The sequence below is a fragment of the Centroberyx affinis genome, unplaced genomic scaffold (genome assembly GCF_046629955.1).
Source record: "Centroberyx affinis isolate AG114_WGS23_722 - 3 ecotype Tasmania unplaced genomic scaffold, CSIRO-AGI_Caff_v1 ptg000755l_1, whole genome shotgun sequence".
In the NCBI taxonomy this organism is placed as follows: Eukaryota; Metazoa; Chordata; class Actinopteri; order Beryciformes; family Berycidae; genus Centroberyx; species Centroberyx affinis.
The window spans coordinates 695,001-714,003 of NW_027279367.1; the positions used below are offsets into that span (position 1 = coordinate 695,001).

General features: G+C 45.3%; 1 protein-coding gene across 1 annotated transcript in view; it reads left to right on the plus strand.

The window, feature by feature from the left end:
- Positions 1 to 10,261: 10,261 nt before the first annotated feature.
- Positions 10,262 to 19,003, plus strand: part of LOC139644563 (FERM domain-containing protein 4A-like) — a gene marked incomplete at its 3' end in the record, with an annotated part of 44,896 nt that continues 36,154 nt past the window's right edge. Inside the window, exon 1 of the mRNA XM_071519970.1 lies at positions 10,262 to 10,354. Within this exon, the coding sequence (XP_071376071.1) occupies positions 10,262 to 10,354 (93 nt within the window). The remainder of the gene's footprint in view (positions 10,355 to 19,003) is intronic.

Sequence of the window (19,003 nt, forward strand, 5' to 3'; positions counted from 1 at the left end):
CTCAGGACGAGGGCAGGAAGAGGACAGGAGGAGAGATAAGATTGAGAGGGTTGTCACCGAGAGGCAGCAGGGCTGAGTGGGAGAAATGGGGCAAGATTGGATCGAGGATGGGAGACAGAAGGGAAAAGTAATAGGGAGGGAAAATGTGAAATGTGAGACGAGCGAAGAAGAAGAGTGAAAAGGGTTTGATATGGAGGTGTGCTGTAAAAGATAAAAGAAAAAAGAGCTGGATTTAGTGAGGGGAGAGGGGAAGAAGAGCATAGAAGAAAAGTGAAGAGAAAGGGAAAGAGATATCACCATCAGGTTAGTGGGTCAGATTTTTCAGGGTCTATAGGTTCTATAGCGATAATTTTATATTCTTATGTCAATCACTTACTTAATTACCCGTATGTCTTGTATCCAACCCATATCTCCCTGTTTATGGTTTGTCATACCCCAAGTGATTTCATATCCTGTTCTTTGGTATAGCCCACATAGACTCACTTCCCCCTTTATCTCCCTCTCTCTGACTCAGTCTCTCTGTTTCATTCTTTCAGTCACCAAGTATGGTTAGAGACTGAAGGAGAATGGGGGGTACATTCCATTGGCGTTTGTCTGAAAAACAAAAACAACCCCTTCCCATTGAGCCTCCCGCCAACTTCCTTTATCCTCCTGCTTCCCTTCTTTTCTCCTGCTTTACTTCCTCCCTCCCTGAATCATTACCCCTCTGCCATCCAACGCCCCCTCTCCATCAGCCCTCTACCCCACATGCCCTGTCCTCTACCCCTCCCCCCCTCCTCCGCTCCTCCCTGTCCTTGTTACATAAGCTTCCAGTCATAGATCCAGGCCATATCTCTGTTGTTTCCCCTGTGCGTCTCTGGGAGCTTCAGCGTCCAGGGCCGGCCCTTAATGAGGGCCCACAAAGGCCCATTGATGAGAGGGCCAGTGTGAGAGAGGATGACCCCAGCCAAGAGCACCCCGAACTGGGCATCAGCTGCCCCGGGCGCTCCCTCCGCACAAAGACTTCCACTGTGGACAGAGACCTGAAAGGGCATAGGGAAAAAAAGAGAGAGAGAGACAGAGAGAGAGTGAAGGGGGGAAAAGGGGGAGGAGAGATCCTGCTCAAGACAACTTCATGAGCACGATATCAAAAAATGAGACAGACACGTAATGAGTTAATCACATATTAGTCTGCTCTCTTCAGTCAAGCCTTGTGCTTCCTCCTCCTCTCCTCCCCTCTTCCTCCTCTGTGTGTCCTAGCTAGAACAGGGAGACCCACCCTCTCCCCTCCCTGTGCCAGGGAGTTGCCAGTGTCTTCATCGCTCCCATGGATCATAACTCAGATCAGAAGAGGGGACTTGTTCCGTCACAAGACCTCGTCAGTAGCCAGGAGTGACTTAGAGAGGAGACAGAGGCGGTCTGAGGAGGAGACCTCCGCTGTATTTGGAAACCCTTGGAGCGCTGACCACCATCAAGGCATTCGGAGCCAACTTTAGTTCAGATTTGGACTACAACCTTGTGCAGTTGTTTGAGAAGCCATCCTGGATGGAGACTGAGAGGAGAGCTGTCATGGCACGGCCCACTGGGGAAATGGGATATTTTTTGCCTGACATGGTTTAATTACTCTGTGTGTATGCGTTTTTAAGTAGTCTCTCGGTATCCTTTGATAACTCACAAACATCGGAGAGAAAGAGAGGATAAAAAGCTGTACAGGCAAGGTTTGTGTGAGGGAGACCCTTCAGTTTTATTGAAAAGATCCAAACATCCAGATTGTTTTCGGTGGAGTTTCAGCCGAATCATGACTCTGGCAGCGCGACTCGAGGATTTAGAGGTGACCCTGGAGCACATGCTCATGGACGTCTTTGTAAGTTTGCACACCCTTTCTTTTGTTCAACCCTTCCTCAACTTTTACTTTTACTGTCTTAAGTAAATAACGTAAAGTGCTTTCACTAATGAGTTTTAAGATGCCTCTCTTCACCATCCCTCTCTCCTCTCTCTCTGTGTGTGTGTGTCATGTGGGTGACCTCTCCAGTGTATAATTGCAATTGGAGACCAGAGGCCAACATATGTTCATGTCTCTTTCCAGATGCTCGCTCGTTAATCTGCACCGACGAGAACGTGCTGATTAAAATCCACGCACTCTGCACAGGCTGATTTAGGGAATAGACACTGACTGACTAGGAAATAGGAATCTAACCCGAACTGCATGGCCTACGTGACTCAACAAAGGGTTCGTTAAATCTGGTCGTAGGCAAGGTTACCCAGCATGCACGGAGCTTGCGACCTTCGTACTCGTCTGAAGTTAGCCGTAAATCTTTTGATGATGAACGAATGAAATCTCCGAGTAAGCTTGGAAGCAAGGATTGAGAATGAGGAAATGAGGGATGAAAGAGGAATGGGAAAGAGAGGGAAAATCTGATGAATGTGATAGTCAGGTTTCTGTTGCCCGTGACGCTTGGCTAGAGGTAGATTACTCAGGCCCCTGTGGTTTACAAAGCATCAGGGCTGGGGAAATGATAAACTGCTCTACATTGCTGAGCTCACACACACGTGCACACGCACACGCACACATGTAGATACAAACACATATACACACAGGCACATGCAGTCTCTCTCTCTTGCTTTCTCTCTCTCTCACACACGTACACAAACAATGTAAATACGACATCAGAATCCCTGGTTGCTTTGATCTGCCGGCTGCTGTAATGAGTTTGGTCGTTAAGCTGCTGTTTCCCTTTAACATTGTTTACAGGCACAGGCATCTGTTGGAGGGAAGAGTAATCTGTCCTTTCCTGAGATGTAGTGTGCTCCCAATGAACACTATCTGCCTCAACATGCATCAGCACCCATTTCAGTGCTGCGGGGCACTGATGCCACTGATATATTTGGAGATTTGAAGCTTGAATCCGTCAACCAATATTGGAGACTTTGTCATTTCCATATATCCAATACATCATTTATGACCCGAGCGATAAAGATTACTGTTTATGGCCGGAGCAGTATTTGGATTGGGTCTGTATTATTCATACGCTACATGTGAGATGGAAAATGTTTCCTTCCTCTATATTTCGTCCCAGAGTCCTAATTAGACTGCTTATTTATTTATTTCTCTAATTGCTGGAGGAGGCTGGAATACAGAGGGTTATCTGGCCACTTTGCATACTTAAATTAGAAATATTCAAATCGCCTTCACCCGCCGCACTTTCAAGCCCACATGCTTACAGTGCGTGCATCTGGTGTTACGTGCGTACTTGCATGCTTACACACACACACACACACACACACACACACACACACACACATACATGAATACAAAGACATGCATACACAAGCTAAGAAGAGGCCTATTTCACTGAACCATCAAATAAAGGCAGGGAGAATTAAATGTACTTCAGTTTGTTTAGAAACACTTGATTTACCTTGTTTTTATGGGAAGGCTTACCAGCAGTAGAGATGTGTGAGGCACTCCAGCAACTTACACTACTGAAAACATTTTGTCAGTATGTTCTAAGATATCTGCCTAGCAGCAAAATGTACATTGAATATTGAGCATGCTTTCTTACTTGGTGTAAAGTATGTGATCAGAGAATCTAAGTGGGTGCCAGCATACATGTAAGCGTTTAACATTTTTGTATGTGCAGTTCGAGTGTTAACTCAGCTGGGGACAGAGACAGGGATCATTAGAGCAATATTGAGGGTCGTTAAAGTAATGACAGTGCTTCTCCACCCTCCAGTAGAGAAGAACGTTACATCTCCAGAGTCCTATCCATGCCGTTCATTGGCTGGAGACTATTAGTGCACAGCTATATTCATTATCACAGCAGCGCGTATGAATGATTCAGGAAAGCTGAGAGGATCCAAGAGAAACAACTTCCTTTACTACATCCTTTACTACGAGAAAACGAGGTCACTGTTTTGCGGCCCTGAGTGCTCGCAGAAAGCTGGAGTCGCCCAGAGAAGTGGATTCATTTGCTATCTGGAGGAAAAGTAGACTTTCAGGTCAACAGTTTTGTTTCCTCTGAGCTCTATCACAGTTGTAAAACACATCACTGCACATGGAATGGTTACAAAGGCATAACTACTGGCTTGAAATTTAGAAATCTAATAAGAGAATCTATTGATGTTGTTATGAAGGAGTGGCTGTCCTGGCTTGCTGGTGGTGTGTTGACCTAGTGTAGTCACATATCAAAAGAAGAGAAGGCCCACACTCAAATGCAGATAAAAAGGTGGTTTATTTGTCAGAATTTGATAGAAATACATTAAGAAATCCTGCACTTGACATTGTCACAGAGGCAATTGGATATAACAGACACCAAAAACAGGGTGCCCTGGTGGCTCACAGAGTAGAGCATGTACCATAAGGCTCAGTCCATCCCACAGCAACCCTGGTTTGAATCCGGCCCGCGGTCCTTTGCTGCATGTCCTCCCCTCTCTCTCTCTCCCATACCTTCCTGTCTCTCTCTAACTATCTCCCTGTCAAATGAAGCATGAAAATGCCAAAAATAAATCTTAAAAAAAAAAGAACAGACACCAAAAACGGGCTAAATGTCTTGTAGAAGAAGAAAAAAAGCTTCTATTCCATTTAGAATGAAAATAGCGATCATTGGTATCATTGAGAGGATATGAGAATGCTCTGTTGCCTGATTTCCATGACATCTGTCCTGTGCCGACAGCCACAGCGAGCTCATTCACATAGCAACATACATAGCAACAAAGCACAGCGACAAGACCCATTGACCTGAATAAAACAGACATGATCTCTGTCTGCTGATTAGAATTGTTTTTTCTGGCCACCTTAAAATGTCTGTTTTGTCGCGTCGTATCAGCTCCTGCCAAAGCTCCCTTGTGTTGTTGCTGGTCCAGGGACAGGGAGGACAGAGAGGACAGAGGGAGACAGCAGCTCCTCAGTGATAGGACGCCTCACAGTCTCGCACAGAGGCTGACAGTCACGTCAGGAAATGAAGTGCCATGATTAAAAATGCATCCCATCCTTGTGTAGTTTAATTGAATCTCCTCCTCTTGCACCCCATGAATCTCACCACCCCCATACACACACACACACATCCTCATCTCTTCTGTGATGCAGACCCGGAGGCAGAGCCATGCATCCCTTCTCTCTCTCTCTTCTTCCTCCCAGATCCCTTGTTCTCTCCTCCATCCCCCCACCCCCCACACACCCCCCTCCTCTCCTCAGTCACGCTCAGAGACAGAGGAGGACCTCGGCTGGATGGGATCTCTTGTTTCCATCACAGCTGTACTCTCTGGCTCGGCTCTGGTCTTTTCAGCGCCGTCTCCTCTCTTTCCAGCAGCCATAAAGCACTGGTTCATATCTGTGGGAGAGCTGGTCTGCCACAAAGGGCCTGTGGTCTCTGAGAGCTCTGAGTCTGCCAGGAGCACAAACACTGTGACGTGCTGATACCAAGGGCTTGAACTCTCCGCAGACTGGCAATTGTATCACTGCATTATGTGTGTATATGTGTGTGTGCATGCGTGTGTGTGTGTGTGTGATCTATTCTCTTTTGAGAAAAGTCCCCTACTGTGGATCTGTTGACTCAGATGGCAGGCTATTGACTGGGTGGATGTGTGTGGTCATTGTGTTATGTAATGGATGTGCTCTCTGCCCAGCGACAAAACTGTTCAATAAAAGCAGGCTGACCTGCTCCTCTCTCTCTCTCTCTCTCTCTCTCTCTCTCTCTCTCGCTCTCTCTCCATCAAACAGTTCAGGTCACTGGACCAGTCTAGATTAATCTGTTCATGGCATTGATCAGTATTAGGCTAGAGTCCCAGTGTCAAGTAAGTCTCCTCAGAACCCTGCTGCTTTCCTCTGCTTGTCTTGTTGAGATCTTTTTTTTATGTTTTATTTTTTTAAGATGACCAATAGCCCTACTGATTCCTATGTTATGGTGAAGCCAGCAATTTGATTTGTTTTATGAACCAAAGTTCTGTGGAAACTTTAATTCTCCCAATAGTAAGAATCAAATTTGAATAATATGACCAGATTTAGCATTCATATGTGTCTCATTTTTTAAAAAACCTCATTAGACCTCAGACTGGTTGCAGTTTCCCCCATAAAAATCGAGAAAAGACAATTTTCATAAACTCAATCCAATCTTTATGCACATGTCCATAAACTAATAGGCCATTATCATTCAGTGTTCAATTTCCATCATATTCGTGCTCCAGATTCTGATGCCAACTGGCCCGGCGCACAGAAAGGCTTTCCAGTAGGCTTGGGTGAATTATTCAGCAGCTTCGCCTGCTATTCACTGGGGCAAATTGCACATCTAGCGTCCCATTCAAGTCGGCTGCCGTGCTCATAATAGACTGCTGATTGGCCCATTGGAATGATATATTCTAATTCCATTTAGGCTTGGAGGAATGTACAATGGCAGGCTATGAGACTGGATGTAGACTACATCGAGTCAGACAGAGATAATAACAGGTTTTCCAAGACAAGGTCTCCTTACCGTGTCAAGGTTATAAACAGGATGCATTCCACGACGGAGGAGATTGTTCAATTTCTCTCGTTTTACATTCTGTTAGTGTGCATGGCTGAAATGTAAATCAAACAGAAGGACACACAGGTAGAATTATGCACACACACACACACACAAACTCACCTCAGACTAGGGTGAGCAGATGTTGCGGTGGATGACATGGTTTGAGCAGGACAACCTGTCCCTGTGTTCCAGCAAATCTCTGAGAAATACAAATACGTCCCAGTTTTCATGATGACTCACATAAATGTCCCAATTTCCTAAATATTTCACAGGCTATCTGTTACCTTTCTGAGCATGCTAAACTGTTTTCCATGCCTTCTTCCCTCACACATAGCACCGAGGGGATGATAATGGGAGTGGATGCTCCCCTGTGGAGAAGTCATTATGATTGGTTCTGGTCTGATGCAGGGTGGGAGCCCCCCCCCCCTTTCTGCTCATCTCTTCTCATAGTACTGGGCGCTACTGGGCCCAAACACACCGTTCAATAACTGAATTGTGAGATAGAGAAAGACAACACATGCGCACACACACACACACACACACACACACAAGCATAAACAGAGACACACACAGAGTGAGAACTGCATTGAATTACAGTGTGAAGGCGGTGTTGTTGAACTATATGACTTGTCTGTGTTTTTTGTGCTTATGGTGCTGTAACTCAACCCTTTGTAATTTGTGGAGCCTTGGAACATAAACATCCAACCCCCGCCCTGCCTGGAATGGGGAGAGAGCCCTGCTAGAGGGCATTCCCATAAACACACGCACCCACACACACACACACACACACAAACACACTCAGGAGCAGGACCATAGGGATGAGTCAGACAGCCGTGGGCAGAGACTGGCTGGGTTATCAGGGTAAATTACAGCGTAACAATACCAGGACTCTACAATTGAGAAGCACTGTTACTTTTCTCATTATTACAACCATGAACAAAGAATAGGCTCTCTCTCTCACACACACACACACACAAACACACTCATACACTAGACATTAAACCCAGACAATCCAGGCGCTTTGTTTGCACCTCCTTTATTAGTATCCCTCATTAGGAAATAGTGATCTTCTCTTTCTCTCTGTCTCTCTCTGTCTCTATCTGTCTCTCTCTCTGTGTCTGTCTGTCTGTCTCTCTCTCTCTCTCTCTCTCTCTCTCTCTCTCTCTCTCTCTCTCTCCATCTCTCTCTCTCCTTTCTCCCTTTGTATATTGTATGTTAGTTCATGGTGAGGACAGGCAGTGTGAACTGTGTAAATTGATGGAGTATGATAGAGAAAGCATATCAGAACTAACATGGCTTACTGCCTGATTTTTGCATTTTGATTCCATATATATGCAGTTTTGTTACCAATTGCAAATCCCATATGCCTTTGTTTTTATGTGCTTGTTGACTGAAATAGGTCATTGTGCATCTTGCCTGAGGCATCAAGAATAGTAACGTGTTTTTTTTTTTTTTTTTCTCCTGTCAAGATGAGTAAGAAAAGTGGGCTCATCACCTCAGTGGATTTAGGCAATTGGAATTTTAAAAATCTTAAAGGAAAAATGGGAGCTTTGGAGCAAAACAAACAGACACACAAGCCACACTTAAACTGTTCAATTAGGGATTGTCGTGTCATCTTCCTGCCAAAGCGTCATATGAGATCCCTGGGAACACAGTGAGGATGTGTCTCCCAAATCAGCAGTGGCAGTTAATCGCTGTCATCCAGATCTGAATTAAAATCACACACACACACACACATCACATGCAGCACCGGTAGCAGTGAAGAGAGAGAGATGAATCTTGTCTTTTAGTTTTCATTCCTCCAGCATGTCATCTCCAGGACCTGGATGCCTGCACTCTGGGGCCGTAGACACAGAGTTTATAAATAGCCCTCTGATATTTCTCATGTAGGCCACACTCACACACACACTCACACACTGATGTGGGCCAGGGTATTGAATAAATAATGCTTAGTGGGGATTACCACTGCAGATGATTTTCTCCTGTATGCTTGCTGTGCAGCTTTAACACAATGTGTGTGTATCTGTGTTTGTGTGTGTGTGTGTGTGTGTGTGTGTGTGTGTGTGTGTGTGTGTGTGTGTGTGTGTGTGTGTGTGTGTGTGTGTGTGTGTTTGTGTGTGTCAGTGGCACATCATATAGTATCATATCGCAAAAGCTGTCTGGAAACCTCACTTATAGAAATTATATGGGGGGTGGAGGTGGTTTGCTTGGCTGCTCATTTGGACTGGTGGTTTTAATCTGGTTTTATTATACCCACTGACCCAGCTTCAAATCCTCACCTCAAAACCACAATGGCCTAACCAAGCTAAAGCTTATTGGTTACAACCCAAGGCTATGGGCTAACCATAGGTACCTATAAACAGATGCTCGCTTTTGTATGCGTATGTGTGAACTTACAGTACATGTGTGCATGCATATGTACACACATCTGTGTATGTTTGCATGTGTGTGTGTGTGTGTGTGTGCATGTGTGTGTTGATCCACTTTAGTTAATCAGCTGACAATTCGATATTGATGTGCAGAAGCATCGGAGCTCAGCGGTGAGTGATGATGTGAATATGACAGTAAGTCACTAGGTGCAGCTGTAACTCACTAGTCCAATAGCTTTAATGGCCATGTAAAGACCACCATAGTAGACACAGAGAACTGACTCAGCTGTATGGGCTGCTGCCCACCAAGGCTGTCAGTGGCTGGCCGGTTGTCTGTTGTGATAAAAGATCTCTGCAAGGTCTGGAGCCTTGGAGTTAGAGTCCTCCATGTCGAAGCTTGGTGGAAGAAAGGAGTCTCTTTGGATGGCAAAATTCCAGCCAATTTCCATACTTATATTGTACACAAGATTAATCAAGTGTTAGTGTGGTCCGTGTGTGCATCTGTGTGTGCGCGGGTTTATGCGTGCGTGAGTGCATGTGTGTGTGTGTGTGTGTGTTCCTCTTTGTGTCCCGGTCCAGACAGTGCAGGGAGAGAAAGCTGGATGTGGGATTTCAAAGATAATCTCCCTTCCAGATGGCAAAACATCCCATATTCCTTTTGAGGTTCCCCACGTGATCCCCTGTAAGGGTTGGGGATGTGTGTGTGTGGGTGGGTGTGTGTGTGTGTGTGTGTGTGTGTGGTGGGGGTATATATGCTCACACACAATTATTATGGGATCACGTGACAGAGTGCGTATGCTAATAACAGCCGTAACGTCACATTAATCCAGTGACCTGGTTAAGCCCCCAACTGAAGGGAGGGAGGGAGGGAGAGAGGGAGGGGTACAGTGAGAGAGAGAGAGAGAGAGAGAGAGAGAGAGAAAGAGACAGAGAGAGAGAGAGAGGAAGAGGGAAGAAGAGCAGAGGGAGAGTGAGTAACGCAGAGACAGCCGGCAGCCAGAGCCAGAGAAGGAGAGGGGAAGAGAGAGGAGAAACAAAGCGCGCTTCCTCTCCCTCTCCCTCACACACACTCACACTCCGACTCACACACTCATTCACCTCGTGAGCGGCAGAGTGGAGCGTAGCTAAGCTGAGCAGAATGGGCAGTGTTTTAACACACAAGGAAAGACAGGCAGAGAGAGGCACACACTCTCCAGTGTGAGACAGGGAGAGAGAGAGGGAGAGAGAGAGAGAGGAGAGGACGGGTCCGGGACTGTACACCCGTACATACACACTTCTTTCCACGGGTACACACACAGCTTGTGTGTCAGAACCGCCACCACGCTGGACGGGATGGCAAGGACACCCACCTCGCACATGCACACACTCACACGCGCTCACACGCCCACGGACACACACACCCTGGAGCGTACCATGGTGGTCCAGGGAGCCGTGACGCCCGGTAGAACCCGCCGGCTGATGCTTAAGCTGCCGGTGGGGACACTACGCAGGAACAGTGGAGAGAGGGTAAGACCCACAAGCTTTCACCTTCCCTCTATTTCTCTCTCTCCCTTTCTCTGTCTCTGACTTGGACTCAGTTTCTCCTCTCCTCTCTCTGTACCCCTGTCTCTCCCCTCCCCTCTTCCTCTCCTCTCTGTCCTCCCTCTCTGACCGTGTCTTGCTGTGCTGTTGTATGTAAGTGGGATTTAAAAAGGTCCTTGGCTAATCCGGGGGACGGTATTAGATTTGAGTTGGTGGAAAAGGCAAGGCAAGAGCAAAGCTTTTAATCTCTATAGTGGACAATACCTCTCTCTGTCTCTCTTTCTGTCAATCTGAGTCTGTCAACCCCTCGACTGCTCAGTCTGTCTCTGTCACTGCTAATGTATTCCACTGCCGTCCTCCGTTTTCAAGGTTACAGGGAAGTCTCACGGTGGGAGAGATGTCTTTGAGTGCAGCTTGTTTGGCTGGCGTTGTCAAGGGAATTGGACTGACTTAGACATAAGTTATCTTCCTTTTTATCAAGCAAAACCGTGCGCACAGCCTTGCCTCCAGCTTGATTTAAAGTGCTGTATCCTGTCCTGTCTGGTCTTTGACACAATGGAAATGAGTTTGCCTGTCAGGCATCAGTGCTACTGTGTGTGTGTGTGTATTTTTGAAGTTTGAGGTATTGGGCTGGGGCTGCAGATAATAGTCCCCAGCTTAGACCATGGAATGTGTGTTGCAAGGTTAACATTTATGTCAGTTGTATCGACAGGCTGTGACCTGCCAAGTGATTCACCTCTTTCGCTCTCCAGCAAAGTTGTTTACACCACGAGCAAGCTGCGTGTGTGTTACACAGGTGTGCAGCCGTGTGTGTGTGTGTGTGTGTATGTATGTGTGCGTGTGTGTGTTTGTGTGACATCCCATTCCATTCATGCTGTGATGAGGGTTAGTTCTCTTTCATGTTGAAAACGCACTAGCATTAAATGAGTCAGACTTAAGTAGAGTGTGTGCAGGTGATGAGCGAGCTGAGCTTATAGCCCTTTCAAACTGATATTCTTAAGCTTTCTCAATATCACAAAGTGCTTATAGGATCATATTGAATTCAATTTCATCTCTCTTTTGAAATCTGTGTTCCCAATAGACGTAATGTGACTTTAGTGTAGTTCCATTAACATGCCACAAGCTGTTCTGAGAACTGCCAGTCTCTTTCTGTTTCTCCCTTTGATTGAGTGCGTACACGGGAGATACATTCATATACGCGCGCACACACACACACACACACACACACACACACACACACACACACACACACACACACACACACACCGCACACATGTGCACGCTAGCGCAAATTACAGTGTGACTTGATTGAATGAAAACATCTTTCGCTCTAATAAGGCCAGATGATACACTAGAAGAGAAAACGTCTTATATATTCCTAACCAACTTCAACACACATAAAACTCCAAGCTATAACCTTCACATCACCCAACATAGGAAATAAAACACAACCTGGCTCCCTAGGCACTTTACCACTGCAAAGATTGCTGTTATAGTCAAAGTGACATTGAAGGAAAGAGACCTGAGGGGAACTGAAGCCTCAGACAATAAGTTAGGATTTCTAATGTGTACTGATTTTTTCAAGACTTAAGTTGAGGTGTTGTATATTCATTATTAAAGAGAGTAGAGGTTGTGTACTTTCAGATTATAGGTTCTAACACCTGTGTCAACAAGCATCTACCCTGCTGAAGTGTCCTTGAGCAAGATACTGAATCCCTACCAGCTCCAGGGGGTGTGACCCTACCCTCTTATACTAAGTGACTGACCTTATTATAATAATATAATAAAAAGAACCCGTTATTATATTACACTAAAAGGTTTGGATTACCTATACAATCGCCAAATGCTTTACAATGACTCTTCAAATACAATCAAAATGGGTTTCAATGATTCTTTGTTACCTCAGCAGGTTAGTGGCACAGTAACCAGGAAAGTCTCTACAATACCGGAGTGAATGGAGTCTGATAATCTGTAATCTGAGTCTGTGCTGGACTAAACCAGGCTGCAATAATAGTGTTTGATTGGTCGTATTGAGGGAAATTGAATATTCACTGTCGTTTTGAGATGGGGAATTGCTATTATCATGCTGCTCTCAACTGCTTGATTGGCTGAAGCTGGTGCACGTACGCCCGCACGCACACACACACACACACACACACACACTCAGACACACTCACAGACAAATCACCTTCATTAATGGAGAAATGCAGATTGTCTCAAACAGAAACGGAGGGTGGTCTCTCTCCCCTGATTGCATTCTCTTTCTCAGACTCCCGGTCTTCTGCAGCCAGCTGTGTGCAGACAGACTGAAGGGGGATTTTGTATGATTTACATACACTCACATCGGCTCGGCACCGCAGTTCATCATCGTGTGGTGGAATATGACAGAATGGATGAATGTGCATGTGCTTGCCATGTAAGGTAGTGAATGCATCTGTTTGAGTGGTATTCAAAATATTTTTTCGCCTCCAAACCCACATGGGCGAAGAAGAGTAAGTGTTCAGTAAATCGACAAAGATGTTTTTAAAAGAGACTTTCACCGGACGTGCTGAATGATTCCTCTTTTCAGTGATGGCAGGTGAACAAAGCCTCAGTGAAAGCCTCTTGTCTGTTGGGTTATGACATTACCTTCATGTGTCCTTACTGAGGCATTAAAATACTTTCACTTCTCTTCACAGCTGCAGCTTTGTCCTGCTCTGACTTGTCATGTTAGATAACTCTGCGTTACTGTCCAGTGTCAGTCTTATGCAACTGCAGTCATGGGGCTGTACAGATAGATAACACTGTACAGTAAATTATATTGACTAAATCTGTATCTATCTGCAGCTTATCGACCAGAGTGGAATGTTGTATAGGAATATTTATTGCTGCAAGCTTAGAATCAGTTAAAAGCATATTGCACACTTGGAGCCTAGTTTTTCATATCCTAAAGTCTTAAACATGGAGAGGTTGGTTGGCTTAATAGTTTCCTCAAGAACCATTAGCTCTTGGTAACTAGTTGGAAACATATTGTTAGGGTGAATCCTCCAGATTGCTTTTCACCTTCCAGATTGCAGAGTGAAAGAGATGGACCATCTTCTCATCTGTCCGCTGTCACTTGTCTTAACGCAGATGAATCGTCTCACGTCTGAGTCAGTAGTTTCTGATGGATGTGGGTTTCTGTCTCAGTTAATTGAGTGAGATCTACAGGGAGAACATAGCCATCTTTGTTCACGGTCAACAGCTATGACACATCTGAACAAAACACGCCTCGTTAACCACGGAACAATGGAGGAGGAGGCAAACTTGATTTCTCTGTTTTTCTCTCTGAATCACTTACTTTTCTATCATTTTCTCCTCCAGCTCTCATGGCCCAAGAGTCCTGTCTTCATTCCTAGACTTGTCATGTTTCTCTCTCTCTCTCTCTCTCTCTCTCTCACTCACTCTCTCTCTCCTGGCTCCTACATATTTCAGCCATGCAGAGCATACCCCTCTTTTGCATTGACATGCTGTAGCTTTTGCTACAACATGTCATCATCATGACAGTTTCGAGAAAGTGATGGTGAATGGAAGAAGCGGAAATTCTGAGAACTAATACTACGGCTCACAGCGGATAAAATGGGATAGAAGGGCTTGTAGAGATAGCGCTAGCACAACATTGTCTATTTAAAGTATATTATGATGGATAAATATCCAGGGTTCACAGCACAGTTGGTGTTGACAGTTCAAGACAGCTTCTAATAGGGGATGTTTTCTGTTTAGATTACCTCAGTGAGTGGGCTGAATTAGGATTACCCTCCGCCTTTGTTATGCCGCTATCATGATAAGCTGCTCAGCCCTTTTCTGTGAAATTAACAACAAAAACAACAACAAACAAAGGGAAGAGAGAGCGCGAGAAAGAGCGAGACGTAGGGGGGGGGGTTGGATTTTGAAACAGGAGGAAAACATTTCAATTTTTAGGCGGTTGAATCGCTCTCCAAGGAAACATGTTGTTGTCAGGGGCACAGCAGGGGGCCGAGGGTAAGGGTGTGGGGGGGGGGGGGTGGAACACTGTCGGGGAAGGAGCAGTTCACACACACACGCATTCATGATGAGAAAAGGAATGCAAACAGACAATAGCATGACTGTAACTTACCACCAGGCCCGTCTGTTCGCAGCAGCCAGGCTAGCGGTAAGCTGGGAGAGCTGAGGCAGGAATACTAATCGATGCTCATTACCTTTAAACATCTTGTCTGCACCAATCACAGAGAAGGTCAGCGCTGGACTCTGGCATTCTGCGGGTCAGGTTGATACTCTGCCCTGTTTTCATTACACTGATCTAATTGTCTAGACATTAGAGTCATGATTCATTTAAACAGCTTTCAAATAGGATAGCATGCATATTCATATTTGAAGAGGAAACAAAAGAAACAACCTATCCACATGAAGTTGCTGGGTGTTTTTTTTTTTTTTGCTTTTATCATGGAAGTTTATTGGCCTACTGTTCCAAATAGCAGTTCAGAGCAATGTTTGGTGTACAGCTCTCTTCTGCCTTGCCACAATCTATTGATTCCCAGGGATCTCCTCCTGCCCCGAGGACTTTAGATGAGAGAACTGCGGTTAGTCAGTCCAGTTCAAGAGACAAAGAAAAAGGGAAAGGAGAGAGAAGTGGGAATAACTGGAGCTAGGCTTCTCAAGGCCCCTCTTGCACCACACCCAGTTTGGGATGAAAGGGGACCCCCCCTCTCTCCCCAAGGCAGCTCAGAAGGAAGAATGTTTTTTGAGCGGATGGGGTGGGGATGGGGGGGGGCAGACTCCCACCCTTCACTCTCCCCCAACTCTCCTCTCCACCCCTTCTCTTTCATCACTCTCTGTTATGATTTTTTTTTTTCTTTTCTTCCTCGTCCAAAATCAACCCGCAGACCTAGACACCCGGCGCAGCTGCATACGAGTTGAGAGTAAATCTGTGTGTAGAGCGATCAAACAATGAAGAGATGATCGCCTACCGACTGTGAGTGAAGGCTGAAGGCAGTGAGCTCCTGATAATGTGTTGCTGACTGGCTGTTCTCCATGGAGACATGCAGTTTGCAAGCAGGGTAACTATGGTGAGAGTGGACAGCTCTGTCCTCTGCCAAAACATCCCTAGTGTGTGTATGTGTATGTGTGTGTGTGTGTGTACATGTGTGTGTTTTGTTCCCATCTTCCCCTGCCTTTGTGCTTAGAAGGGATTCTTAATTAGATCTAAATTTCTATTCTCAGACATGACTCCATGGAATCATGTAATCACATACACACACACAGAGAGAGAGAGTGAGAGAGACAGAGAGAGAGAGAGAGATGGGGGAGGAAGATGAGTGCGGGGTGATGGGAAGGGGTCGGCTACATTCCACCAACCCCCAAAACAGGATGTGGAGACCCCTAAATGTGCCTTAAATATCCCAGCACAATCTGTGCCCTTTGTTAGACAGAGATAACACGACTCAATGAGAACCGAGACACTGTGACTCACTCATATGAAGGGGTGTATTCATAGCGTGTGTGTGTGCGTGTGTGTGTGTGTGTGTGTGTGTGAACGCTGCAATGACAGAGAGAGAGAGTTAGACAAGACAGTGAGAGAGAGAAAGAAAGGGGATATGTTGTAGAAACTAAAAGGTGAAGACTTCCATGAAGACACTGGACATTGTATAAGACATTTACCAGTAGTGTGCATGTGTGCCTGCGTGCATGTGTGTGTGAGTGACAAAGAGAGAGAGCGGGAAAGGGTTAGCAAGAGAGAGAGAGAGAGGGAAAGAGAGTGATGCTGTTCTAGTCTCCTGTTCTCCCGTGGGTGTACTGCAGTAACATAGTAATCCTCATTAATATTTATCTGCGAGGCAAAGTGGAGAGAATGATTAGCTTGAGTGTGTGTGTTCGTGCGTGTGCATGTGTGTATGTGTGTATGTGTGTTTTTTGGTGAGTGAGCATCCGTGTGTGTGTGTGTGTGTGTGTAGCATGTTACAGCATATAACACATGAAGTAGGTCAACCTCTATACTTTAGAGAGTAAGGAGTTCTGATACTTTAAAGGTTTGTGTCATGGGGCATCCAGCACATGCATGCACATACCCAGCAAACAGCATTTTCATATTAACTATTCCAAGCACACACGTGAATAAAGAAAGTACACTTATGGTACAGACATACATGCTCTCACACACACACACACACGTAGAAGCTCCCTGGCTGCCTCTCTCTAGCCACGTTACATTATTTTATTGATTTTCCTCCCCGCACCTCTAATACAATCACATTAAACTAGATTGATTGGAATTGAATTCCAGACCCAGTCTATATACGTATGTCACGTATAATCTCTGTCACAGTGACAGTGGCTGTGTGTGTGTGTGTGTGTGTGTTGACAATAAGCATCCAGTTGTGTGCTTTTAAACACCCACAGAAAGCCAGCTACGCCTCCTCAAGCCAGTTATCGGCACTAATAATCTTAGGAATAGAGAAATTGGTTTAAGAGACTGTAGTACGTATGTATAACGTTGCCTGTGTGTCATGTACACTTTGTACTCTCTTGTACATACTGTGAATTTGTGTGCCAGCGTGCCTGAACCGAGTATGCTCTTGTGAATTTATAGTGTCTGTGACCCATTTCCCTCCACTGCTCTCTCTCTCAATCTCTCTCTCTCTGAACTCTAGTGTAATATGCCTGAGAGAAGATCAGAGAGCAGAGGAGGATTGAGAGATAGAGAGAGATATGTGGGAGAGATGAGACAGAGCGAGAGAGAGAGAGAGAGAGAGAGTCAGTTCTGAGGATGGAAGAGAATAATGAGAGTAGGAGATAGAGGAGAGAACGATAGAGTGAGAAAGAGTTTACATCTGGATTTCCTGGTTCCTGTCCCTGTCTGATTTATATGGGACTGCGATGGCACCAGGACCGCACGCTGGCCACTGAGTGTGTGGGTAGAGTGTGTAGGTTTGAGGTTTGTTTATTGCCATGAATATGTGTGTGTGAATGGAATAACAGACCATTTATCTCACTATTTGCCTGTCCATTCCATGTGTCCATCACAGGACTATTTGTAATATCCCAAACTGTGTCTTCTCCTCTCCGTCCTGTTGCTATGGTAATGGCCGACCAGCCGGCTCACACTCTGGTGCTGAGTGTTTACATCATGAGGCCTGCGCGACCTTTCCCATGATTCAGCGGGACTATACACACATGGAACCATGGGAAACACCACCCTGTCATACCTCACCTCTTGGCACCCCAACCTCCTCCCAGCCACAACAAATATTTACACCCGCCCCTAAATTACAGTCTCTGAGAGGTGAACTTCTCTGGCCCTCGTCGTCCAGCTCCAGCCAACCACCGGTTCGCTCAGTGGAAAATTCACACTACAGGAATGCTACACATTCCTCACGGGTTTCTCAAGACGCCATGAGGCAAAGAGGGCGACGTGAGGCCCTGAGATAGAGGGATGGGCTTTGGGACGAGGGATCTTGGACCATATGGTTGTTGAAATTAAGTCAAATTAAGGAGACGCACGCTTATTGCCCAAATGATCTGGTAAATGTTTTTGGGGAGGGAATTAGGATTTTGTGTGCTGGTTTTAGCAGTGAACCTCTGGCAGCCCGTTCAATTAGCCATCTGTGCAAAACAGAGAGTAAGACGGAATGAAAAAGAGAGAGAGAAAAAAAAAAAGAGAGAGAGAGAGATTTTTTAAGTACTTCCACTCCCAAGCCACCACCTACACCCGAAGTAGTAATTTCCTATTGTGGCAAAGCCAAAAAATCTTTTTTTTTTATATATATTTACGATCTACAGTACAACAGATGATTTATGCTATGGCAGTAATTTACTTGTGTTCATGTTGACTTTCATTACCAAACAAATGGTATGAGCGTCATCCAGCAATTTCTTTGCACACACACACACACACACACACACACACACACACACACATGCACAGACTCAGCAGTACAGGGGTGACCCCCTTGCATCGATCAACCTCTCCATGAATCAGGCCGTTCAATCTGCCCACAGAACAGATGGGTTTGGTAGGGAGGCAGAGACTTACTGTACTGCACAGAGTTATTGAATTCCCTATTGATTAAGGCTTTCTGTTGAATTGCTGAGGAAAGTGGAAAAAATGAATCAATTCAGCTGTATGAAACCATAAGGCATGCCAAGCTTTTTTGTTCCCCTGTTTTTTTGACAATGTTAAACTGACACACAAGAAATCCTGGGTGACCTGGAGGAGTCAGGGGAAGTTGATGGGGATAAAAATATTCTCTGTCTCTGATTTTGTTCTATTCCAGCATTGCTTTTAACATTCATAGCACACATAACACAGAGAACGCTGGATATTTAAGTTGTATCTTTTTCTAATGGTGCTGTTGCTTAAGCCAAGGGTTTATCACAGACTGGCAAGGGTATAAGCTCAGGGACTGTGAGCTTGGCACAGCTTGTATGTGGGGGTTTTGTTGCCTCCATGTGGCCATTGTTGCAAATGGGTGGATGTAAGCTAATGTAAGATAAGCTTCATTGTGGATTGTTATCTCAGCCAAACAATTGTGTTCAATAGATATATAGTCAATCATATTTACATCCTGTGTGTATTCTATGCAAGAATAATGTGTTAGTATAGTTGGCAGAGGGTGGCAGACGGGTCTGGGACTCATGAAG